The 26,650-nt window shown below is 33.2% G+C and overlaps 1 protein-coding gene across 6 annotated transcripts in view; it reads left to right on the top strand.

Moving 5' to 3' along the window:
- THSD7B (thrombospondin type 1 domain containing 7B) overlaps positions 1–26,650 on the top strand; it is a 1,079,084-nt gene that overhangs the window by 437,894 nt on the left and 614,540 nt on the right. For all 6 annotated transcript variants that reach the window (XM_036237409.1, XM_016145417.2, XM_016145415.2 and 3 more), the window contains one exon: positions 4,608–4,780. In XM_036237409.1, the coding sequence (XP_036093302.1) occupies positions 4,642–4,780 (139 nt within the window). In that variant the 5' untranslated portion in view covers positions 4,608–4,641. The remainder of the gene's footprint in view (positions 1–4,607; positions 4,781–26,650) is intronic.

Genomic DNA, 26,650 nt, shown 5'->3' with positions numbered 1-26,650 from the left:
TCATAGTTTGGCCTTTAAATGATTAGGAAAGTGAAGCTAAAAGGAGAAACTATTTTTTTTTATCTGTTAATATTCATCAGTTTATAGCTGACCTTGCAAATACATTTTGGATGCAGAGAGATATAGTAAATTAGTTGATTTGGAAACTCAACAACCTTCATGATGTAAATTATTAATGCCATCATAGGTAAAACATATTTTCTGCATAATATATATTTTTATTGTAGTTACAGGATTTTTATAGTCGTGCTATACAAACAGAGGAGTGAAATCTAATTATGTCTTGTTTCAACTCATTTTGTTTATTGTGAACTCTTGTGTGGGTTTTCAAGTAATGGATATAAGACTGACTCTCAGTATCATCCAAAAAATAATTTAGTGAGTTTGAGGCATTTGGAGGAAAGAGAGGCAATATAGTTTAGTGGAGCCAAACCTGTGTTCAAATTCCATCCTGTACTTTCTATCAAGTCAGCAGAGATTCTCATTTTATTTATGCATGATGCATGTAAACCATAAAGCATGGCAAATGGTGGGAAGCTTCATCAAATCTGGTTTCCCATCCTCTATCCTCAAGCTTCTTGGAAAAATGGAGGTAATGAGGTATAAGGTTATGGGTAATAGAGATTCTAAAAGTGTATGGGTGTTTTTAGGAGCAGGATCACTGTGTCATCCTAAATTGAGATGCTTTTGTTCTTTCTCTAGGATCTGTATTTTAGATTATTTTTTGGTCAAAATAATTTTAAAAAGGAGCTTGAAGTTAAGAATTTTAGTATTATTTCTACATGAAGTTATATTTATAGTCATTGAGATACAAGAAAAAATTGAAAGACTTTTATTGTGGAAGTTGTATACTTTGTTTCCATATTGGGTTTCACAGCCTGTAGTGCTCTATGAGTTAAAGCATTTTATTAGTCCTTTGGGGGGGGGGGTGCAGGGAATCAGTCTTGGGTTTCTCCTGGCACTATCCTTGTTAGTCAGTGGTAGCTGGGAGATATGGTGACCACAGGCAACCAGTAGGCTCTCCAATCCACTTTGCCCAGGCATCTTCCTGAGTGGTGGGTCCTTGCTTAAGTGAACACAAAAGGAACCTTAAGGACATCGGGTACCTTGGCAGAATCAGTACAGGGCTCTGGACCAGTGAGGAAGTCCAAGAGGAGATCTGTGCTCATAGCAGCCTGTGCTCAGGGTAATTTTAACGCTTTATTTTTTTTTTCAGTTAAAATGTAAATATCGATGTAAAATTCAAAATGTTTATATGTAAATTTTTACCTAATCATTCCAGCTCATGTGTGGAACTCCTCATTCTTTTAAATCCCTTTTTGCCTTCCCACCTGTAGCCATTTAGAGTGGAGCAGATATGCTTTCGGTCCTTCTTCTCTCTAGTTTACATTTTAATGATTTGAATATGTTTTTAGATATGCTGGATGTATGTCTCCCACTGATGAGAATTGACAGAGTCACCTCTAATACCTTGATGATTTCCTGTTATAGAAGAAATGACCTCAGTAGAGAGCTGGTCCTGTTAGCTAATTACTTTATTAATAATAATAACAGTTTAGGATTAATTACCCTAAAACACAAATTATCATTTTTATCCACAATTCTCTAACATCACAATGACTTAAATCCATCATTATTTAGAAGGTCAGTTCATTTTCTTTCCCAGGTGTATATTTTTCAACTAATTTGTTTTGTAGAATTCACTAGGAAGTTAGGAAGTTATACTGTTTTATGGGGGTGATATTTGTTTTTTCAGCTGTCTCAATGAAATTATTGGCAATGATATCTTCTGAAAAATGTGCAAACTAAAGACTTTGTAGCGAGTCTATTTTGTAAAGAATTAATCGCCTGTGTGTGTGCTCACATGTGTGAGTGTGTGTACTCATATGTGCATGTGTGCATGTTTATGTTTGTGTATACAGGCACCTGGAGAAAATTCTGTGTTGGTTTCTGAGGAAATTAATGGCTTGACTTAAGCATACCTTTCACAGAAGCGGGATGACTATCAATAGAGAGAAAAGACTTTAAAATATTATGATACAATGTCCGAAGCATTCGTTGTTGTGTTGCTTCGTAAAGCATGTGGTTTTGACATGAACAGTGTGAAACATCCACAGTCTAGGGTATGTGTGTGTGTACATGTGTTTATGCAAAGATGTCTTCTATACGGGGACATGATTCCCATGGTAGACAGATGCTAACTTACATGGGAGCTTGTGATGGGAACAGAGATTTCAGGGTTCTAGCTGGAAGGGAGAGCCTCTTCCTACACAAACCCACCGTGACCCTGTGGCCTTGTACACTCAGCAGAGCAGACACCCACAGGTAAACACATATGCCATGGCTGCACTTCATCCCCAACCACTCCAGGGGCTTCCTGAGACACTTCTCTAGCTCCCTCATAGCTCCAACTCTGAAAGTGCCATCATCACCTCACCTGGAGAGTAGGAGGGAGGGAACAGAGTATGCTTCATGATGGTGATGTGTGTGTCTGTGAATCTTGATGTGCACCAAGGGGCTGAGTGGCCTTATGTGTGCACACAGGTTGGGCTACTGTTCAGTGGGGTGTGGAAAGGTCTCATGGCCAGAACATTCAGGTTGTGTAATAATATACTAACTTAAAAATGTTTTACTACCATTTTCTGATATACACAGAAACACTTTCTTAGATAACAATAGCCTTAGAATAAACTAAAATTAATATCCATGTTGCCCAACCTTTAGCAAAAGCACAGTTGTAGTAAATCATACTTTTGGATTTTTGCAATAAGGAAATGTGGTTAGTTCAGTTTTCTAGGTCAGAGTTTTTGAATTGTATCCAGTTATGTCCCAAAGGTTCCATGAAATAGTCTAATAGGCCCTTAGGAACAAAAAGTCAAGCAAGAGAGCCCCAATTTATTTCAGCTGGAGCACTCCTCTTTTATGCTTCTCGATATTGGTATGCAATACAAAGTTTGAAGAAAAGGTTTGAGTTGTTTATCCTAGTATTCTTTTCATCTCTGCATCAAGATAGGCCATAAGAGGTCTGTGTACTTGAACTTCATTGTTTGACTCCTTGTAGAATCATTTTAATTCATTTGTACTTTTCTATTGTGCCCTGGGAGTGTTCTAGGAGTGCCCCGAGACTCCACCATGTACAGCTTGCCCTTGTCTATTTTACTATTGAACATCATCTGTGTTTATCAGAATGCTTAGTTCTCATCAATACTTTCAAACAGAGCCACAGCTTCTTCTAAAACTGCGTGTGTATAAAATATTTTATATATATATATAACTTATTCCTACATACATGATGGCTATAGTAGCTACTTTTCTTTGGTCACTAGGAAGCTCACAGTCATATTTGCTTCCCACTTTTAGCAATTTTGTGGGTAAATAGAGATAGTTATTTCTTCCCTTGATATATTTTTCTATGATTCAATCATTTTATCCCTTTGTACCAATGTCTCTTGATGTATTTTTCTAATACGTGTATTGTGGCAAGTTATTTCAGATCTCCATAACTCCAGGTAGAATTTTCTTATTATCTTTTTGAAAACTCTACTTGGATATGCTGTAGGCACATCAGACTTAATATTCTCTAAAGAGAATTCTTTTTGTCTTCCTTTTAAAACTTGCCCTCTTTCCTGTTTCTTTGGTAAAGGGATTCTATGAGCCCTGCTGTATAAGTTTACAGTCTTGCTGTCTTTTTTATCTTCTCTCTCTCATATTGCATCCAAATCCTTTTAATCTAGCCTCAGTACTACCTTTCATATCTCTCTTGATTCATCAATGCTTGTCTGGACTAGTTCATTGGTTTTCTAACTGGTCTCAATTTCTCTGGTATCATCCACCAGTAATCCATTATACACATTGATATGAGTTATATAAGTCATTTGCTTTCTTATGATTTTTATTGCTATTTGCAGAATGAAACCCAAATCCTTCACATAACAGTCAAGGCTCTTTATAATTTCCCTCTCAGCCTATGTTCTAAGTCTCATCTCCATCGTCCATTCCTCCCTCCCCTTTTCTGTCTTTCATAGCAGCTGCCAGACCACTCGCTAGTCCCCAAACACGAAATGCATTTCAGCACCTAGTTCTCTCAGCCCAAAATGCACTTCCTGGCTTCTTTAAGCCCTTATATTTCCCTAAGGCTCTTCTTAAATATTATGTCATGTGAGATTTTTCTTTCTTTTTTTCTCACTTCAGAAGAATTCATGGCCTCCTCCTCAATCATTCCATCTCACTTTCTTAATACTCCTATTAAAGCAGCCCTTACCCTATTTTGGAATTTGTTTTGTATGTGTATCTTTCTCCCCAAATTGTGAGCTCCTCAAAGAGTTTGGCTGAATAAAAAACGGGAATAGAATCTGCCAACTCCACCCTTAAAAATCAAAGTAAACTGAATGGAAGACTGTGGAATTTCTAGAATTGATAATGTCTTCAATGGGTAAGGATTGAAAACATGGCTAATTAACTGCTGACCTTAAAATATTAATATTATATGTATTCTTTATGATAATGAAAAAATTGTAATGCCATCATGATAAAAACTCTAGCAGTAAAGATGAGTTTTTATAATTTCTGTACAGAAGAAATTAATCTGATTTTCTTTTTTCTTTTAGGAATAGGCAAGTCAGAAGGCGGACAATCTGAAGAATGTTTCCAAAGGGTGATCTGGTTGTCACTCACTGGGTATGGAGGAGCATGAGGAAGCTATTTCTACTTCTTTTTCTTTTGCTGTCCCATGCAGCTCATTTGGAAGGCAAAAGGGATAGTCAGTTCATCTGGAAACCAGGTAGGAATATCCTAGCTATTCCTTTGTCCTATTTTTATTAATGGGAAGTTCTTTCCATCCTGTTTTTATTTATGGAGTAGTGGGGGAATAACCAGAGAGAAAAAATAGACTCTTCTTCATTATAGTAAAGCTTATATTTGATTTTTATTCCTCCTTAATTGTCATCTCCATCCATGATGCTTATTATCCTTCCGAATTTTCATGTTGTTGCCAATTAAAATTATGATTTCCATAGTTACAGCTGCTTCTCTATGTCACCACTGTGAAGCACATTTGTAGCAAAAATGACATCTGAATTTAGCTAATATCCTCAGCTAAAAATGCTTTAGACCAGTTTCTCTTTTTCTTTTAGGGTATAAACTAGTTAGCTATTTATTATTGAATACTTTCTAGTACAGAGGCTGAATATCTAAGTTTGGGAGCATGAAAAATTATCATAACAACTTTGCTCATTATTTGTGACTATTAAGTCACCTTAATGTGTTTTGAGATCCTTAGTTGCCTTGTGCATGACTATATGAATGAGTTGAATTGAGAATTGAAAACTTGCAAATAACTTATGCCCTTCTCTGAATACTTCCTTAATTTGGCTATGGAAAAGATCTGTTGAATTTAATTTTAAAGGCTAATAATTTATTAACTTGAATTATGAACCCCAAACATATTGGCTCTTTGTATCGCTGATGTTTTTTCATTGCTCTAGATTTTAATTTTCTTAAAGTTTTACAATCAGACCATTTAAAATACTTATTACCGTTTCAAGAGTACATTCTTGCAAATACAGATAACTTATATACTTAATATTTTGGAATCGGAGAATGTGATGTTGTAGAAGATGCATGGTCCTCAAAGAGGAGCTCATTTTAGTCTCATCATCTATGAATTAAATAGACTGCAAACGTATTTTGTGTCATCATGAAAAAATATATAAAAGAGATATTCGTAATACTTAAATGACTTTGCAAAAATGAAAGCAAATTACACTTTTAAGTATATTAAGTAAAAAACCCAGCACCATTAGATATATAGTCTGGAAGAAATTTAATTTCATTAAAGCAGCTATAAATTAATTTAATTGTGAGCGCTAATACTGTATTAGCGATTTGCATTTTGTATCTCACAGTAGTTTTAGGAAGCTTTGGAAAAAGTTCTAAAAGTCAATATGCATTTCTAAGAATGTGGATTTTTTTCTTATCACAAAATATTAAATATTTTATCAAATCTAAATAAGCACATTTATATGACTGTTCCTGTCTTAAATTCTCAAAAAAGTACTATTAAAATGGAAAGCAGCAAAACTGAAACATAAATGGGATGGTTTAAAAACATGGTCTTAGTTTGAAGTAAATTTTAAAAATAAGCCTCGTTTTATAAAAGTAGGTCAATGGAACAAGATGTTAAAGACCCACCCTATAGTGGATAAATACTTCGATAACTATCAAACTTAAGTTTCAGAGTAAGAGTCCTTCCTATCAGACACATTGCTTCATTTAAAATGAACATCTGTGTCATCACTCTGGTTTTCCCCAGTATTCATTCTTTCTTTCTCCCTTTAATGTGCCCTAGGAAAGGTAATAATATATACAGATTTCCCATGTGGTTTTGCTTCTAAATTACAAATGTATTACTTGTAGATGATTAGACATTTTTAAAGTAGAAAAAAATTTAAAAAATACAAACTGGAAAGCAAAAGTCCAGACCACATATTCTATTCTCCACTTGTACATATCTTTCAGAAATTTTCCTTGCACATGTAAGTGCATCTCTGTGCATATTCGAATATGTAAATCACATGAAATGCATACACAAATATTACTATTCTCATTGGGATTCTGCCAAAAAATAAATGGTACATGCAAAGTAGGGAACTGAAAAGAGTTTAATAAAAGGACTATTTCCAAAAAGTGTGGAAGTGTGAGCAGGGTTTAAGAACAGCTAGCTACAAGAAATTGTGGAGTGCCCCTAGGCTAGTATTAATCTTTTTGACTCTGGGTCTGTAGGGGTAAAGAAATATAGTGGTTTCTGGAATCTAGAAAGAAAAATTTCTGGAGAGGATGCCTGACATGCTGTGGCCTTTAGAGGGGTATAACCAACCTGCAGTGAAAGTTGGAATGGAGCCAGAGGAATGAACAAACCTTGTCCTCACATCTCTTACCAGGGCTTCCATTGGCTGAATCCATCTAGAAGCTACAAGGTATGAGAGCCCATTGATGGGTCCACACGGACTAGCCTCATAGGCAGGGAGGTGTGGGGAATATGTGTTTGAAAGTATCAAATTCATACATACATATATGTGTACACATACACAGACTTTGCTTCATACAATCAGGGTCATGCTCTGCATCCTTTTTGGCGGTTTGTTTTTTATTGTGTGATGATGTCTTGTTGAATAATACATATTAGTGCACATTGAACATTTTTTATTTTAATGATTGTGTAGTATTCCTCTATAATTTTTATTGAATAATTTATTTAACCAGTTCCCTATTGCTTTATCTTTTCTTTGCTTATTTCTTGGCATTTTGGTGTTTTTTTTTTCTTCTTCTTAGTGTTTTGCTATTATAGATAATCCTGATGTGGAGGCAACATTATTTTAAAGGTTTTGAGGATTTTTGAGGAGTCCGGTGTCCTAGGGCAATTCTAGGTCATCACCTTCAAAGGCAATCTCAACATTTTAGAATCTGTTACCTGCTTATACATGAGTTTATTATATTTCATTCAGATTTAAAAACAAACTGTACTGCAGCTGAAATTAGCTACATTTTTTTGGAGTATGTTATCAAATCCAGCAAATCAGTCCAATGTAACCTGGAATTTAAACAAATTTCCATGGAGACTAAGATAAATATGCTTTATTTTAGAAGACTAAAAATCATTCTCTGGGTTTAGATTGTAGTGTCAACTACTTAAGCTCTGTGCTGGTCTCTTGTTTTCCCCAGTGTCCGTATTAACCTCATCCAAATTAAAAGCATTTCCAGGTGAGTCCTGGCTGTGGATAAACAATGGGCTGATGAATACTAAGTGAATGTACATTCTCTTCCTAAGAATTTCTGCGCTGAAGGGAGAGACTATAGAGCTGTAGGCTGTATAGAGTCATTTATCTGGCAAGGCTGTTGAATGCCTGTCATCATTGAGATCCTCTGATCTATATTTAGTGTTAGGCAATCTTCCATGCAAGCCAAGAGAGAAGGATCATGTCAGCAAAAGTATCAGCTAAGAAGAGATGTTACTTGTTGTTTTAACTATTCTTGTCTGCATACTTTGTAGAGAAGAACAAATCATGGTTTCTGAAGTCACAATAACTAGTGGTCTCTTAAAAAAATTCCACAGTATTGGTTCTAAGAGATTTGTTCATTCTACTAATATTTGCTGAATCTTTATTATGTGCCTGGTACTATTATAAGCCCGTGAGATAAAATGAGAATAAAACAGACAAATCCTCGGTCCTCATGAACAGGGTAATGAGCACAATCAAGAGGTTAAGTAGAGCATAAGTGCTTAGAAGGAAAGATTGAGGCAAAGAAGAGGGATACCCCGTGATAGGTGAGCGATAGAAATTTTAAGTAGGCAAGCTATAGGGCAATTCACTATACAGGAAGTGAATTTAAGTGGAGACTTGAAGGAATTAGGGAACTAGCCATGGGGATATTGGGGTGGAAAGTATCCAAGTAGAGGGAATAAGGGCAAGAGGCCCTGGGATAGGAGCATGTATGTCATGTATGAGAACCAGAGAGGAGGCCATTATGTGGAAACAGAGAGAACACGGGGATAGTGATTGAAGATCTGGTCAGAGAAACATGGAGCCCAAATCAGGCGTGTCCTTGGAAGTCAAAATACAATTTCGGCTTTTACTCTGGGTGAGACAGACACACTTTGGAGAGTTTTAAGAGAGCAGAGGCATGATCTGACTTTCCTTTTAATGAAATTTTAATAGAATCATTGTGGGCTGTCAGTTGAGAATGGTGGACGTGGGGAGATGAGTTAGGAGACTGCTGCAGAAATAAAAAGGAGTAGTAATAGCTTAAACATCATGGCAGTGAAGGTGGTAAGAAGGAGTTGAATTTTGGATATGTTTAAGGCTGTAGTTTTCAACCTGGGCTGACTTTGCCCTGTAGGAGACATTTATCAATATCAGGAGATATTTCTGGTTGTCACACTGGGGCATGCTATTGACATCTGTGAATAGAAGCCAGAGAGGCTGCTAAACATCCTATGCACAGGACAGATCCCCACAACAAAGATTTATGGGGCCCCCAAATGTCAATAATGCCCAGATTGAGAAACCCTCATTTAAGGTAACGCCATCAGGATTTAATGATGCACGTGTGGGTGGGAGAGATATAAGGGTGATGCTGAGGCTTTGCCATGAGCCACTAGAAGAGTTGAGCTGTTATCATTTAATATGGACTGACTGTGAAGGAGCTCATGTGGAGGGAATATTAGGAACTCGGTTTTGGACATGTTAAAGTTTCGAGCCTGTTAGAAATTCATGTGGAGATGTTGAGCAGGAAGTTGGAAATGTGGGTCTGAATTTAGGAGAGAGGTGTCTGCTGGACATCTAAAATTGGAAGTCACTAGCAAAGAGGTAGAATTTAAATGTGTAGCCTTAGAAATGAAGTGGTAGCCTTGAAATTTATGTCTATATATGCAGAGGATACATTTCTAATGTACTTCTTTTGGGCCAAATGTCGTTTAAAAAATTATTGTGGTAAAATGCACATAACAGATACTTTACCATTTTAAAGTATACAATCCAGTGGCATTTAGTATATTCACAGAGTGGTGGAAACAGCACCACTATCGAGTTCTAGAACATTTTCATCACTCCCAATTTTTTGCAAATGAGTTTATAAAAAGACTAGAAAACAAATTTTGCTATGAATAATACATTCTGAAAGAAAAAAAAAATATATTCATTTCTTTGTGAAAGGTTTTTTTAATAGCTTTAAGTTATCCTAAGAGATATACTAGAAAGTATGCTAGAGTATACTAAAGTATACTAGAAAAATCTAGAGCCTTATACATAAGCAGACCCACGTGCAAGTCCCGTCTCTAAAGAAGAGGAAGTTATCTGACCTCTTTGAGCTCTACTTCTCCATTCGAAAATGAGAATAATAAATACTTCACAGAACTCTTTTGAAAATTAAGTAAAATAATATATTGAAATACCTAGTATATAGTGGCTACTCAATGAATATTAGCTATTATCTCTGTCATTATATAGTTATTTGATGTTTGAAATATACTTGCTTTTCTGCTATACAATTTTTGTGTATTTTCCTTAGACATACAAAAAAGAGAGATCGGTTTGACAGCTATATAGATTGTATATAATAAATGGTCATAAGTAATTTGACTGACTTTTTAGGTCTAAAATTTTCTACATGACAGACTGAGAAAGTTTTAATTTCACTAGCTCTTTCCCAGTGAATAAAACAGGTGAGAATAATAACCTGTGTTCTAAGACTAAGTAGGTAAGTTGGAATTAATCTTTTTGGAAGATTAAAAAACAGAGACTATGAAAATGACCTTAAGAAAAAAGGACCTTATATCAGTTAATATTTAATTATTGCTTAAATAATAATGTTTTAATTGTTGAAAGTAGTTTGAGGAAAAATTTATAATTAAATATATGTATATTTTAAGTTAAGAAATTTTAGAGAAAATAAAATGTTCTTAGGAGAGAACTACCTTTTTAAATATGTGTTAGAAGTCTATGAAATATTTCTTCTGGGAATTTTATTAAATTGTAATCATTTTAATTATTTCTATGGATATTAATTTATTAGAAGCATGTGTATAATAAACTCTCAGTGGTGTTATTTCTGTGATCTCGAAAAGCATAGGTATATGTGGCATGGGATTTTTTTCTTAGAGATCACAAGTACTAATTTTATAATGCCCCCATTAAGTCATAAAAAGTATATATTACCTAAATAATATAAAGTAAATTATTCTATCTGTATGTTTTTTTCTAAATAGGACTATAAAGTAGACTCTCTGAGGACAAGAATTTTAGCCAATTTTATTCACTGTTATATTCCAAGTAACTAGAACATAAAAAACTATTGCGTAAAATATTCTCAGCACATTAAGTACTCATAGAATTAGAGGCAGTGTGTGTGTGTGTGTGTGTGTGTGTGTGTGTGTGTGTGTGTGTGTATGGGTGTGTGGGTGTGTGTGCATGGATGTGTGGGTGTGTATATTTAGAAGGGTTTAGAAGTGGCGAGGCTGAATAATAAGAAAGTTGACCCCTGTTATTCTGAAACTTGAAATAAATATACAGTAGAGAATATAAAATTAATGAAAACCAAAGTCAAATTTTTAAATCAGTAAATATGAACATAAATCATGCATATTTTCTTACTGCTTGGTTCCAGTTCTGTTTCTGATCATCTCTGGGAAAGATGTTGAATAATTTTTTTATAAAAAGGAATAGGTAGGTACACAAAGTTAAAATTTAGCTATTACTCCCATTGTTCTCATGAGATATAGTTGCATGTCGCCTCCCAGTTTTTTTCCATAGAGGCAGCCAGTTTCAACTCATGTTGCTGTTTTTTTTCCAATGTTCATGTAATATCCTCAGTAAAACTATTTCTTGATGTATAAGTATTGGATATTTTCTATGTTATGGATTTTATGTTATGTTATCTCTCATCTCTCTACCACTTTCCTATTTTACTACCTTTCTTAAAAAGTAATTATATCGAAATCTTTAAATCAGTGAGCAGTGCTTATATTGTCATCGATGTAGATATTGTTCTCTGCTGAGACAAGCGGGGTACTAAGCTTCTGCATCCTTTCTTTTCAATTTTTTGTTTTATAAAGAAATAAAAATAATTGCCTCATCTTTCCTTTTGATCACCTTCTTTGAGCCTACCGCTGCTTTCCTCTGATGCTCCATGCCCATTTTAAATTTTTTAGAAAAGCTTAAACACTGTTTCAAACACTGTCTCATATTTTTGAGAGATCTTTCTACAGCCCCTACCTTGTCTTTAGAGCCTCTCTTCGTTTTTTCATCTTGAATCCCATTGCTTTATTTTCTAAAATGCTACACTTATCTTTTAATCTGCTAAAATAGGGTACATTGGAAGTAATTTTTCATATCCAAAGAGATCTCTGTGCTTGTCATATACCTGACTGATAGCTTGGGTGTAGAGTTCAAGGTTAAAAAGTACTTTTTCTTCAGAATTTTGAAGGTTTTGGTCTCTTTTAGCTGTTAGTGTTGTTACTCAAAAGTTTTGTTATTCTGATCTCATCTCTATGTACATTATCCATTTATTTTCTTCTTTCTGGACTCTCCTGTTTAGGAGAGTCCTTGAAGTTCTGAAATTTCATGATTATATACTTGGTGATAAATTCTTTTCCTTTTCCTCCTAATGGGCATTAGGAGTATATTTCAATCAATATGTTCATGTCCTACAGTTTTGAGATTGATTTTCATTGATTTTCTTCTTCTTCTGTCTTTGTTTCTTCTGAAACTCCTTAAATGTGTCACCTCTCTTATCTTCAATTTTTAGTTATTTTCCCTATTTTTCTTCTTTTTGTATTTTTATTTAAATTTCTAAACTTTGTATTATCTTTCATCTTTCAACCATTCCAGTTTATTTGCTCTGCTTAAGAATGTCCTCTGAGAAGCTAGATTTTGCAGTTCGTTTTCCTGCAGAGATTGAGGAAGGGACAGAGGAAGGGATCTGAAGGGCTAATTAATTCCATTTATAGACTTTAAATTATTTCCCATTTCTAGCCACAAAGCTTCCTAGTGTCCCTATATCTTAAGCCTTAGATTTCTGCAAGTACAGATTGGCTTTTTCTATTGCTGCTACCATGTTCTTCTGTAGGCACCAACCTACAGCGTTCTTTATATTAAGTGGCTTACTGCTATTCTATCTTTTCTCCATGTTCTAGAATTAATCTATCTATGTTCTACCTCTAGTTTTATGTTCTTGATCTTTATTGAGTTATATCTTCGATTTGAATGGCATATCAGGAGAGAGTAAGAATATATGCATGTGTCATGTTCCCCAGGTTAATGGGAAGTCTCATTTTTCTGTTAATTCTACTACAGGCTATTCTAGAAAGTATGTCGAAATAGGCTAATTTTGTGATGATTAACTCAGTTATTCTCTTTAAGGAGGTGCCACAAAATCTGTCTATAATAAAATTAACTGGCAAGCAAACTTTGCCCAAGCTAAAATTTAAATAGTTTAATTCAAATATTCATTGGTTCTGTATGATTGGGGTCAAAGTAAGCTATTGGATCAGTGATTGATATGATTTCTCCCTGGTAGTAGAACATCGATGGAGAAATTCCTTTATGACCATGTGGAAATATCCTCTCTTAACTTTTTTCATCAATGGCAGAATTTCGATATATAACTTAAGTATGAATTATTCTTAACTAGAAAAATATAGGATTTCATGCAAAGAAATACAAAAGTCAAAGATGAGAACAACTGAGATCTATCAAATGGGAATAAAATAAGAATTAAAGACAATATTATGACTTCATAGAGCAACACAAAAGCTTAATTTATAAACATCTTCACCATCTTGACTTCAGGTAACATAAAGCACAATCTTGATTGGAACCAAATCAGAAAAAAAACAAAACAAAACACTTTTTATGTATCGATTATGGATTCACTCAATTTGTGCAATTATTTTGCTATTTAAGTTCTCCAAACTTTACAGCCACAGATGACATCTGTGCTATGGACATTAGTGCCACAGATAATATCTGAGACTCAATCAGAGAAATAATTCAAAAGGTGTATGTTTAAGACCAATTATATTTACTACTTTCTGTAATACTATATACTGTTAAAGATTATTTTCTTAGCAAAAATAGGATTATGAATTAACCATCTTATTCTTTTGTTTCTTTTTCTCTTTAGAGTTACCATGGTAAACAAACTGTGGTTAATGTTGGGAATCTGAGATACTGTTAGCCCCTTACATTGATCATATTTTGTCCCAAAAGAGGAAAATAATAAGCTATTGTGGAAATAAGTAGTTTTACCACTTAATGGTAGATTTCATTCATGGATACACTTCACCCTGAAGTAACATCAGAAATGATAACATATGAATATGGGTATTTTTTCATTTGTGTGTTTTTCCTCAGGGTTAATAATTTTTTAATTGAATGCAGCTGCTCAGAGATTTTTATTGCTAAGTATACACATTATGTTGAAAATAAGAGGCTGCATTTAAAAATTTTTTAACAAAACCATTTGAGGCTTAATTACTAAGCTTTATGTTTAGAAAACCTGTGAACAGTAAAGATGCTGACACCATGCTCAAACAGGGTGATGGAGTGGTTCAGAGCACAGACACCACATCGGACTGAGTGTTAAGCTAAGCTGGGTGTGACTTTATGCCTTTGCTTTCTCATCAGTGAAATGGGAATAAATGAAAAAATCCATGTAAAACATAATTCATATTCTGTAGTAGGTACTAAAATTACATTACTTATACTTGAAGTTAATATTACATGATCAGAGTCTTATTAAATACTCAATTAATATTACTTTTTTATTGTTATAAAATGGATACTACTTTAAAGACTTCCCATCTTCTGACATATAGAATGTAATTTAGTGTATATAAATATACACATTGATAAGTATCATTTCTCTGAAAATGTCATTTGATATTTTTCTTCACTTTAAAGTTTATTGTCTAAAATAAGTATTTTTATAATTTCCATTTTATTGCTCATTTCTAGTGGCATTCTTCATGCACTTCATCCAATAATGCACCTCTAATGTTTTCTTCTGACATTTCCATTCATAGTACTCTATGTTATTGTTTCCAAAGCAAGAGTTGTGGGATTCTATCCAAAGCACTTTCCAGACAGAACGCAGTCTCAAAGCTTTCTTTAATAGTCAAGAATGTGTGGCCTGCTTGAACAAACTTGGATTTGAACTTAGATGAGTCCATATGATTGACTTCTTCCATCTTTAAACTTGAAATGAGAAAAAATGAGGATGCAAGTGACACTTTTATATTTGGCAATAAGGTCAAAAATACTATGTTATAATGTTTTTCTTTTAATTTGTCTTACATCAACCTCTCAATACCCCGAGATGTTGTAGGCAAGGTAAGGATCTCAATTTATACTACAAAGGAAGAAACCAAGTTTGAATAGCATATATATTAAGTGATGGAACCAAGACTAGCCCAGTTCCCTTTCATGACTTGAATTTTCATTATGCAAAGATCTGCGGTTTTCCTCTTTGGAAACTTTGAATTTGGAACTGCTTATGTTGTTGCTGTTATCAATAGAGAGCCTCATGAACCAAAAATATTACCACCATTTTTGTATTTCCTCAGATTTCATGTTAATTGGTTGTCATTTTTGGTGGTTGATGATCCAGATAAATAAATGTTTTATGCTAAGCAGAGCCTTCTCTTTATAGCATTCTATACTGTTATAATACTAATAATTATTAGCATGAAAAATTGTTTTTTAACAACTTTATCGAAGTATAATTTACATACCAAAAATTTAACATTTGAAGTGTACATTTCAATTATTTTTACTACATTTACCAAGTTGTGTATCCATCATTGCAATTAACTTTACATTTAATCCCCATTCCCATCCCAGCTCCAGGCAACCACTGATCTAGTTTCTTTCTCTATAGATTTGCCTTTTATGGACGTTCCCTATAAATAGAATCATACACTATGTGTTTTTCTGTGACTGACTTCTTTCACTCAGTATAATGTTTTTAACTTCATTTATATTATAGCATATATCAATATTTCATTTCTTCATATTGTTGAATAGTATAGTATTCTCTTTTATTGACATAGCATTTTGTTGTCTATTTACCAGTTGATAGACATTTGAGTTATTTCCAATTTTTTGACAACTGTGGATAATGCTACAATGAACATTTATGTGCAAGTCTTGGTGTGAACATATATTTTCATTTTTCTTGGAAATGGAATTGCTGGGTTGTATGGCAAATAGATGCTGAACCTTTTTAAAAACTGCAAACTCTTTTCCGAAATGGCAATACTTTTTATATTCCCACAAGCAATATATGAGAGTTCCATTTTTCTATATTTTTGCTAACTTTTGTTATTGTTTATATTTTTGATGAAATTTATTTTTGTGGGTGTGAAATAGTATCTCATTGTAGTTTTGATTTGCATTTCATTAATGATTAATGATGCTGCTTTTTCATGTATTTATTAGCCATTTGCTTATTTTCTTTGGTGATACATCTATTCAAATCCTTTTTGAATTTTTAACTTGGATTGTTTATCTTCTTTTTATTGAGTTTTAAGAGTTCTTTTTATGTTCAGATACATGTCTTTTATTGGAGATGAGGTTTGCAGGTATTTTCTTTTAGTCCATGTCATACATACCTTTTCAGTTTTTAATGTGTCTTTGAAGTGTTCAAAATTTTTGAATTTTGAAATTTAATTTATAAATTTTTTAAATTTGTAGATTATATTTTTGGTCACATAGCTAAGAAATTTTTCCTTATTCCAGTTTTGAGAGATTTTTCTCCTGTATTTTCTTCTAAAATTTTTCTAGTTTTAGCTCTAATATTAAGGTCTCTGATACACTTTAAATTACTTTTTCGTATGGTGTGGGTAATGTTCTTTTTTTTATTTTTGCATGTGGATATCCAATTGTACCAGCATCATTTGTCGAAAGGACTATATTTTCCTCATTGAATTCCCTTGTCATCTTTGTGAAAATCAACTAACCATAAATATAAGGGTTTATTTCTGGGCTTTGACCTCTGTTCCATTGATCCGTGTCTGTCCTTCTGCTAGTATTACACTGTCTTAATAACTGAGACGAATCTCAATAACTTTATAATAAGTTTCGAAATTGGAAAGTGAAGTTTTCCAATGTTGTTTTTTCTAAAAATTGCTTTTGCCATTCCGGGTTTTTCGCATTTCCATTTGAGGGTCAGATTGTCAATTTCTACATGAAAAGCTGCTGGAATTTTGATGGGACAATACTGAATCTATAGATCAATTTAGAAAGAATTGCCGTCTTTACAATATTGAGTCTTTCAATCCATGAACATAGAATATCTTTCTATTTCCTTCTTCCTCTACTAATATTTTATAATTTTCAGTGCATAGCCTTTCGTTAAAATTATTCATAAGCATTATTCATTTTCAGCAGAGTTGTTCTCTTAATTTCATTTTAAGATTATTCACTGATAGGGATACAATTGATTTTGACATAGATCTTGTATCTAGCCATGATTGGTTATTAAGCTTACTAGTCAGTGATTAAACTACTCCCTGATTTAAAATTAATGATACTAGGAAGCTGTGTAGAATTTTCTGGATATTAAATATGGGAGTAAAATTTGCTTGCAGTATTTCCTGCTTGATAGAAGCTCATAGTGTGTTAAAACTCACTTGTGATATAATAGTGAGATACTGAGCCTTTTAATGATCACTGCTCTCTCTCATACCCAGGAGGCCTCTCTTATGGCAAGAATCTTTTTTTTCCCCAGCAAACAAATCAATAGAGCAAATACCCTTTAAAGTACTAATGAACCATGTTAAGAAAACTACCTTTAGTTAAATAGACTATTAAGACATAGCAGAACCTGGTCAATGTCTTTTAGCTTATACTGTTGAGAATACCTGGTTTGAATGGGATATAGCTATTGTTATTCTGTTTCTTAAAACTTTTTAAAGATCAGTCCTGAACCTATGTCCGGTGCTCTATAATTCTAACCTCTTGAGAGTTAAATGTCTTGTTTTTGTTTTAATATTTATCAATATTGTATATTGTTATATACTTCAACTACTATTGATCATTCAACTGTAAAGATATTTATTGCATTCTTCAATGTGATTTCAAAATGTATTTTGACACCATAATTTTTCTTCTGAGAACACATGTCCAATTTTATGAGATAAGTCTATTGGGCAATGTATTTCAATTAACATAAATTGGTTTTATATAAGATCAAGCCTATAGTTTCAAGTGAAGCACAGCTATATTTACTGTCTGGAAATAGTGGGAGGTTTTTGAAAGTTCAAAAAGTAACAATTAGTGAGAATCTTGTTCATTGCATTTTAGTGGGTTTATGTTACAGTTGTAAGTGGAGTTTCTAAAATCATGGTGGAGAAATTTGAGGGTTATGAGTAACAAGACTTTCATGTGTTTAATACTTATCAGCATTTATATTAAGTTTAGAGAATCAGATGGGTTCTAATATATCAACATGATATTACATGTTGAGTATTATAAAATGTTATTAGAATTTAATCATTGAATAACTTAAACACTGTATAAATTCAGTAAGTTGATAATATGCTGGTAGATACTTAGCTGACAGCTTTGGTAGTACAGCTTCCTGCACATAGCATGTCTTCTAGTCTAGTCATGAAAAATCACTTTTCAATTTAGAACTTAATAAAAACTTTCCTGATCTGAACACTAAGCTCTACTCCCTGTGCGATTAGTGGTTTCATTTCTTTCTCAGCAGTTGGGTAATGATTATGGCTCCAGATGCAGTGAGAGTGATAAAGAGATTGATTAATTTCACTTGAAAGGGCATATGTTCAAAGAGAATTGAATTGGAATGCCATGAATGAAGATCTGACATCTTTGCAGCCTAGAATTGTACCCTTACCCAGTGTCCCATTGATGCTGACAATAGATGTCTATACTAATGGGATCTCTTTCCATTTGGTCTATAAAATACTGGGTCTTACTCACAACCTAGTATACATGTGTGTATGTTCATTCTTGCTGCCTTTCTCTGTCTTTGTAATACACTATTTGTGAGTTAAAAAGATTCCTTTATCTCCTTTACTCTAGGGATGGCTTTGAGTTGTGTCTTGTTAGTGATCAATAGAACCAAGGTTGCCTTGGAACCAGGGCTTAATTTAGAACAGCGCACGCGCGCACACACACACACACACACACACACACACACACACACATACACACACTATACACCCATACCACACAGTGAAACCTCTCTATATTTTAGTGTAGAAAATATTTTGAATATTAAAACAGTGTCACCATAGAGAGCTAATATTACATTTTATGAAAAACAAAAAGGATCTCTTTATTTAGTGCTTTATCAGCTTACATTTTTTGATACTTCATATTTCCGAGGATACTTTTTATCGTAAGTATACCTTTTCTATATTACTTCCTTTCATTTTCATGTATTCTGTACCTTTTAAAATAAGTGCTTTTGGCAATTAAAAGTGATCGAAAACTTACATTTTAAGAGAAAAATAGAACATCAAAAATGGTAGGCTAAAGTTTTGATGAAAGAAAAATAAGAATACACAGCTGTGATTTTAGCATGGATCTTGAAGTTAATGAATTTTGTTTCTGCGTCTATAAATGAGTAGGTGTTTGTTCCTGGATAAAAAAAAAATACATGCATCCTCCTTTTGGAAAGTATCTCTTACATGCAAATCTCTGTTATGAGAGAGTTAATTAAATTCATGATACTACTTAGAAATTTATCATAACTTCTACTCAGTGCTTCTGTAAACCAGGAAAGTGTTCTCATTCCTTGGACTTTCTGGTTGTTTTAGTAGAGAAGTTTCAATCTGAAATGTCTTAGATTCTTCTTGCCTTTATCCTTGAATGTTAAGATTCTGTTCATGCAGCAAATAGTTCATGGGCATTACTATATGTAATGTGAAAGTTACAAAGTGGTTCAAGACACAGCTTCTATTTCAAGTAGGAGAGCTACCATTTACCGATCTCAACATGGAGCATATAGATCATGGCCCCCAAAGACCCATTCTGAAAGAACACCATGAAGAACTTCTCTCTACATTATATTGATGCAAAACTCTGGGTATCTTAAGATTATATCCTTTTCTCAGTGCTTTTCATTTTAACAAAACTCTAGAATATTATCTGAGAAAGCTCAAGTACTTATTAATCATTAAATTCTGAAGTAACCAGTAAGGATGGTAACAGGGTAATTAACTGTAAAAGACATGTTTGAGAAGAACTTCATGGATATTGAAATGCTCCTCAGCACTTAGGTTAAATTTTTAAAAATTATTGGGGAAGTTGCTGTAACTTTTTAAGTTCTGTAATATTCTGTTATGGTGAACTTTGACAAGGAGAGATTACCCTAGGGAGTTATATTTATTGCACCTAAGAAAGAAACTGTGTTCTTACAAGAATTTTTACAAATCAAGGATACTTTTTAAAATTTTTTGAAAAATATTTTGTATTCAATATTAAAGCCAATGATGCATTAAAAGATAGGCTATCTCTTATTCCATCTTTGTTAAACTCTCTGATTTGTTTGCCCTTGATTGATTTTCAAATATATGAGACAGCTTTCAGAGAAGGAGAATGATTTAATTATTACACAACCCAAGGCCCAAAATCAGATTTGAAGGTATGTTGAAACACTATTCAAAATGAATTAGTGAACAGATACAGAGTACATGTCACTGATATCTGATACCTACATACTGACCTAAAAGTAAAACATTTCCTTTTAGATTTTCAACTCTGAATGTAAAAAAGTTGAATTTAGTGATGCCTTCATTTGAGATGAGTTCACTTAAGTCTTGTAGTGGAAATTCTTGGACTGTTAAATAATCTAGAGCTTAGAAAATAGAGGAGAACATAAATGAAGGGCATACTGAATTAATTGGATGTTTAAGGTAATTAAAATAGTCTAAACTCTGATGTCAGTGCTAACTCCAGAGATCACTTAATGTACAACCTATTGTTTAGTAGTTTCAAAGGTTACTGTGATTGTTTGGATCAGTAGGGAATATGTATTTGAGGCAATGTTTTCAGTATTTTAGAGTTAGACAGAACCTTGGGATAATTGTCGATTGATACAACATTGAAGATTATACATTTCTAGGAATTATTCATTTCTTCCAGTTTGCCCAATCTTTGGCTTGTAATTGTTATAATATTTTCTTATAGCCTTTGTATTTCTGTGGTGTCTGCTGTCATTTTTCCTCTTTTGCTTCAGATTTTATTTGGATCATCTCTCTTTTTTTCCTCGATGAGTCTGGCTAAAAGTTTATCAATTTTGTTTTTTCAAAGGACCAGCTCTTGATATCATTGATATTTTTATTTTTTATACTCTATTTCATTTATTTCCACTCTTGTCTTTATTGTTTCCTTCCTCCTACTTACTTTGTGCTTTGTTTGCTATTTTTCTGTTTCCTTTAGGTGTAAGGTTAGATTGTATATTTGAGATTTAAACTCTAATTCAGAAGATATGTTCACCCCCTTTTTAATTGTAGCATTATTTATAATAGCCAACATATAGAAGCAACCTAAGTGTCCATTCATAGATGAATTGATAAGGAAGATGTGGTACATATATACAATTGAGTATTACTCAGCCACAAAAAAAAGAATGAAATCTTGCCATTTGTGACAACATGGATGGACCTAGGGGTTAGTAAAATAAGTGAGCAAGACAAAAACAAATACTGTGATTCCACTTATATGTAAAATCTAAAAAGAACAAAATAAATGAATAAAAGAATAGAAGCAAACTCATAGATACAAAGTGTAAATTGATGGTCACCATAGGGGAGTGGTTTTAGGAGGATGAGTGAAAAAGGTGAAAGGGATTAAGAAGTACAAATTGCCTGTCCTAACAATTTTCACAGAGTTGTAAAGTACAGCATAGGGAATATAGTCAATAATATTTTAATAACTATGTATGGTGCCAGATGAATACTAGACTTATTGGAGTGGTCACTTTGTAAGACATATAAATGTCTAGTCATTATGTTGTACACCTGAAACTAAATGTTATGTGTCAACTGTAAAAAAAAAATAAATAAGAAGAACTGTTATCCATATAGGTTGTTGAGGGCTCTCATCATCATCCTACTTAGTTTAGTAGTGAAATTTTATAAAACTTATCTTCATTTCTTCAACTGATTGTCAGGTATTTACATGACATCTTCCATGGTACTTACCCCATTTTAGGCCCCGAGGATACAATGGCGATGTTCTTTTCTTCACTCTCAGGGAGTTTACCATCTAGTTAGTGATGTAGCATGTAAATTGGCAATGACAGAAAGAAAACCTGACAGTAATATATCAAAAGCATTACAGGAATACAAAGATTATATGAGAAATATTGTTTTGAACAGTGAAAAATAGTTGTAATTGTCTGTATACCTGGCACTATGCTAAGTGCTTTGCATGTTATATATTAGAAAGACCATTTCATTGGTCTTAATAGCTAGGTTTATGATCATCCCCCCTAATCATGACAGTATTGACTCTCTTTGCCAAGATTTATTAGAATGTTCTAGTATTAAAACAATATGGTATATCAGGAATAATGTATTACTTTTGGTTGTTGGTAGATAAATAAATGATAATCGATTCCAAACAAATTCATCATAACACTGAGACAAATTATCATTATGGATAATCTAAAATTGAGTAAGCATGTAGTTTTGTTTAAAGACAGAAAAACAGTAAAATTCAGATGGAAGAGGACATTTGGGGCTAGCATTGAAGCCTCTTATATTGGAGAGGGAAGAAAGGCATTCAAATGTTTCTGAATGTTAAATACTAGTGGGAGATAATCACAGCTACCAGCAGAATCAAACTTTGGAAATTTACTTGTCTGGGCAGCCCCACAAGTGTAGACAGAGATTCTTACTTAATTGTTGGTAGAATTGTCAGCCTTTTAGCATATTTAATCTAGTCTTACCCTATCTGCCTCCTCTGCTCTGCTTTTTATGATGATTCCTTTTCTTACTTTCTTATTTTTATTCGATTTCTTTTTTTCCTTTTAATTAAAACTATTGGGGTGACATTGGTTAATAAAATCTAATGGGTTTCATATGTACGATTTAACAATACATCACATATATATTGCATTTTGTGTTTATACCACCCAAAATTAAATTTCCTTCTGTCACCAAATATTTGATTCCTTTACCCCTCTCTACTTACCCCTACCACTTCCCTATGGTAGCTACTAATTCATGTCCATGAATCTCTGTTTGTCATGTTTATTTGTTGTTTCCAGTTTTAGATCCCACATATGAGAGAAATCACATGATTCTCAACTTTTTCTGTCTGACTTATTTTGCTTAGCATGATCATCTCAAATCTAGTCATGTTGTTACAAATGGCAGTATTTTATTTTTTCTTATGGCTAAGTAATACTCCATTGTTTACATGTACCACATCTTTATCCAATCATCTATCAATGAACACTTATGTTGTTTCCATGTCTTGGCCGCTGAACAATGTTGCTATAAACATCAGGGTACATATATCTTTGCAGATAAATGTTTTTAAGTATTTTAGTTAAATACCCAGAAGAGGGATTGCTGGGTCATATGGTAATTCTATCCTTAGTTTTTTGAGGAACCTCCATTCCGTTTTCCATAGTAGCTGTACTAATTGACATTCCTACCAGCTGTGTGTGAGTATTCTTTTTTTCTTACAACCAGTCTTGTTGCTAGAAGTCATTCTATCATATGTGAGATGTTTATTTCATTGTGGTTTTAATTTGCATTTCCCTAATAGCTAGCTAGTGAAGTTGAACATATTTTCATATGTCTGTCTGTTGGCCATTTGTTTGTCTTCTTGAGAGAAGTGTCTCTTCAGGTCCTCTGCCCATTTTTTAATTGCATTTTTTTTATTGTTGAATTGTATGAATTCTTTATATGTTTTAAGTATTGGACCCTTACTGGAGGCGTTGTTTGCAAATATATTCTCCCATTTAGATGTTTTCCTCTTTGCCTTATTGTTGGTTTCTTTTGCTGCGCAGAAGAGTTTTATTTGGTACAGTCCCATTCATTTATTTTTGCTTTTACTTCCTTTGACTTTCAGGTCAAAATCATAGAATCCTCTTTAAATTCAAGGTTCATGAGTTTATTACCTATGTTTTCTTCTATGCTTCAGGTCTTATATTCAGGTCTTTGATCCATTTTGAGTTAATTTTGGTATATAGTGATAGCAGTCTAGTAGAAGTCTTTAAAACTATTTTTTATTCCCTCTTTTTAGCCTATTTCTCTTGTTTGGAGTAAATTTTCAGGGGAATCTGAGTTTGAGGGTGAACACTAAGTATTCAGCTGCAGACAGATATCTCATTAGATAGAGTCTCCTAATTTTAAAATATCTAGTCTTCCAAAGTGTGTTCTAAATATTGGTTAGAAAGAAAAAGAATGCGTATGTACATATGTATATATATTATAAATATGTATGTGTATGTATGTGTCTGTATATGTAGGGAGAAGGAGAAAAAAAATGTGTGAGTTTGAAAAGTATACACATTAATTTTCTTGTACTTCCAGAATGTTCTTTACTAAGAAAGGAGAATTTATTTTTGAGGGAGAGGGCAAGGTCATATTAGAAAAAAAACAGATTTTTGGGGGGTCATTATACAGCCATTATGAAAAGTTCCTCAAAAAATTAAAAATAGTACTACTACCATATGATCCAGCAACACAACTTCTGGGGATAGATCCAAAAGAAATGAAATCACTATTTGTAAGGAATATCTACACCCCCATTTTCATTGCAGTATCATTTGCAATGGGCAAGATATAGAAACAACCTACGTTTCTACTGACAGATAAGTAGATAAAGAAAATGTGACACAAACACACACACAATGTAATACTATTTACCCATATAAAGAAGAAAATCTTGCCATTTGCAACAGTTTGGTAGGACCGTGAGGGAATTATGCTAAGTGAAATAAGTCAGAGAAAGACAAATACTATATGATCTCACACATATGTGGAATTAAAATAATACAAAAATTTTCTTGGTAAGAGATAAAAAGATTTCCACATATTTTTCATTAAAAATGGACCAAAAAAACCATTATGCATACTTAAGTAGTCTTCAAAGTTTATTCATGGAATCAGTTACAAAAATATTATTTTTAAAATTTTAAACGAAAATTTAAACTTTTTATTTTCAAATCTGTAGAAATGAGTACATTTCTGTCCACTTGTTTATTCACCTGTATTGGATCAAAGAAATGTTTGATAACCAGAGGAAAAAATAGAAACAAAAAATAGTAAAGTGATAAATAAGACCGTGGATAACTTTAATTCATTTTATGTCTAAATAATTAAAACTTTTTAATTTAATAACTTTTACACCTAGAAGTAATTAATTTAGTTTCATGAACTGTTTTATAAATTTACTATAGCAGTGAAAATCTACTTCTTAAAAATATGAAAAATTTAATTTTATTTAAGGAAAACTGAAATAATAATTATGGTCTGAAATACTAAATAATTATATTTTTCTCCTCTTGAAAAGACAATTGCTGTATTTCGCTGCCCTGCAAAAATTTCAGTTTAGAAGTTTGTTTTCTCTTCTCAAGCTGAAAAATAAATGTCACCAACAGGAAGCAGCAGGGCGTCTTCTTTGGTGCAGGATTTTGGGGGATAGAGATGACACTAAAAGTAGAGAAAATTTGACTTAGATGTCTATATAAGATGAGAAAAACATTTATCTGAAGTTTTTATATTTGCCTGAAAATTTAGTATCTTGAAGTTCTCAAAATTGAGTGATTCAGGTTTTATGTAATCTTTTCAGGGAATTTATTTGAAGGCTTTGATTTAAAGCATTTCATGTTTTTTAATAGTTTTAATTTTTTTTTTTTTTTTTGGTAGAGAAACGTTGAGTATGGCTGCCAAAATTTGCTTCCAAGGCTCATTTTAAAATCTCTGGAGCTACATAAAATACTGTTTCATGCACAAAATTAATAGTACATAAAAATCTTATATAAATATGAACAAAATATACCAGACATAATATTTATGTTGATAGGTCAGCTATTACATCCCCGATCACTTTTACATGTTTGATTTTATTGAATCTTCAAAAATATCTTATGAGATTATTATCTCTATAGTACATCTGGGGAAACTGAGTCACACGGTGAGGTGAGTGTCAATATAGGAATTCGAACTAGAATATTCTCAATAATAGACTGGTACTCCTAAACAAGTACTTTAATAAAACACTGAGCCTCCAGGTGGAAATCCCTCATTAATCTTGAAGTCTCATTTGGAGAAGACAGCCTCTCTTGGGAACCCTAAATCTATACATCACCCATCTAGGAGATACTCTGCATGCATGAGACCATAATACATGCTTATCGAATGGACAGATAAAGGAGTACATAGTTTGAATGAATGGCATCACACCTTAATTGCATTGGCTGTATCAACAACTAGCTGCAACAATTGGGTGAATTGGAGTTTTCTATATGGGGAAGAAGTAGGACATTTTGAGGCATGGATATTGAGGATTATATTTCTGAAAACAAAAAAAATTGTATATCACTTAATAAGTAAACTTATGAGAACATGGAGCAGATTAATTAAAACTGGGACTTCCCTAAAAAATGCACCCAAATAGCCCCTTTTGCTTATGACACCAGAGAGGACAAGAATGAAATGTACAGTTTAGATGCCTGAAAGATGGCAGGTTTGGGGAGAGTTGGGGGAAGTGTGGGTCGAAGGTGAGAAATGAGGCAGAGAGAAGGACAGGGAAGGACAGCAAGAGAACATTCTTTGTTTTATGCATCACTGATGATGACTAGTGCTCTGCTGCTTGTATTCCTGGAGTAGAAACCTTTGAGAGCAAGACTATTTCTTATTCATCTTTGTATCCCTCATAGTGTTGATTCCAGAGTCTTGTTCAGATTTAAGCTCAATAAATGTGTAATGAATAGAAGAATAAATGCGTGATAAAATACACACATGACTTTGGAAAATCCAATTTGAACTTCTTTTTATCTGAGAAACTCTAAATACTAATCAGATTGTTCCAAAATTGTACTGGAAATAAAGGGGACTAGTGGATGGCATTATTAATTGAAGGCTTGTGAACATGTCTTAACA

This window comes from Rousettus aegyptiacus, unplaced genomic scaffold (assembly GCF_014176215.1).
Source record: "Rousettus aegyptiacus isolate mRouAeg1 unplaced genomic scaffold, mRouAeg1.p scaffold_m13_p_2, whole genome shotgun sequence".
In the NCBI taxonomy this organism is placed as follows: domain Eukaryota; kingdom Metazoa; phylum Chordata; class Mammalia; order Chiroptera; family Pteropodidae; genus Rousettus; species Rousettus aegyptiacus.
This window is presented reverse-complemented; position numbering and strand designations above follow the sequence as displayed.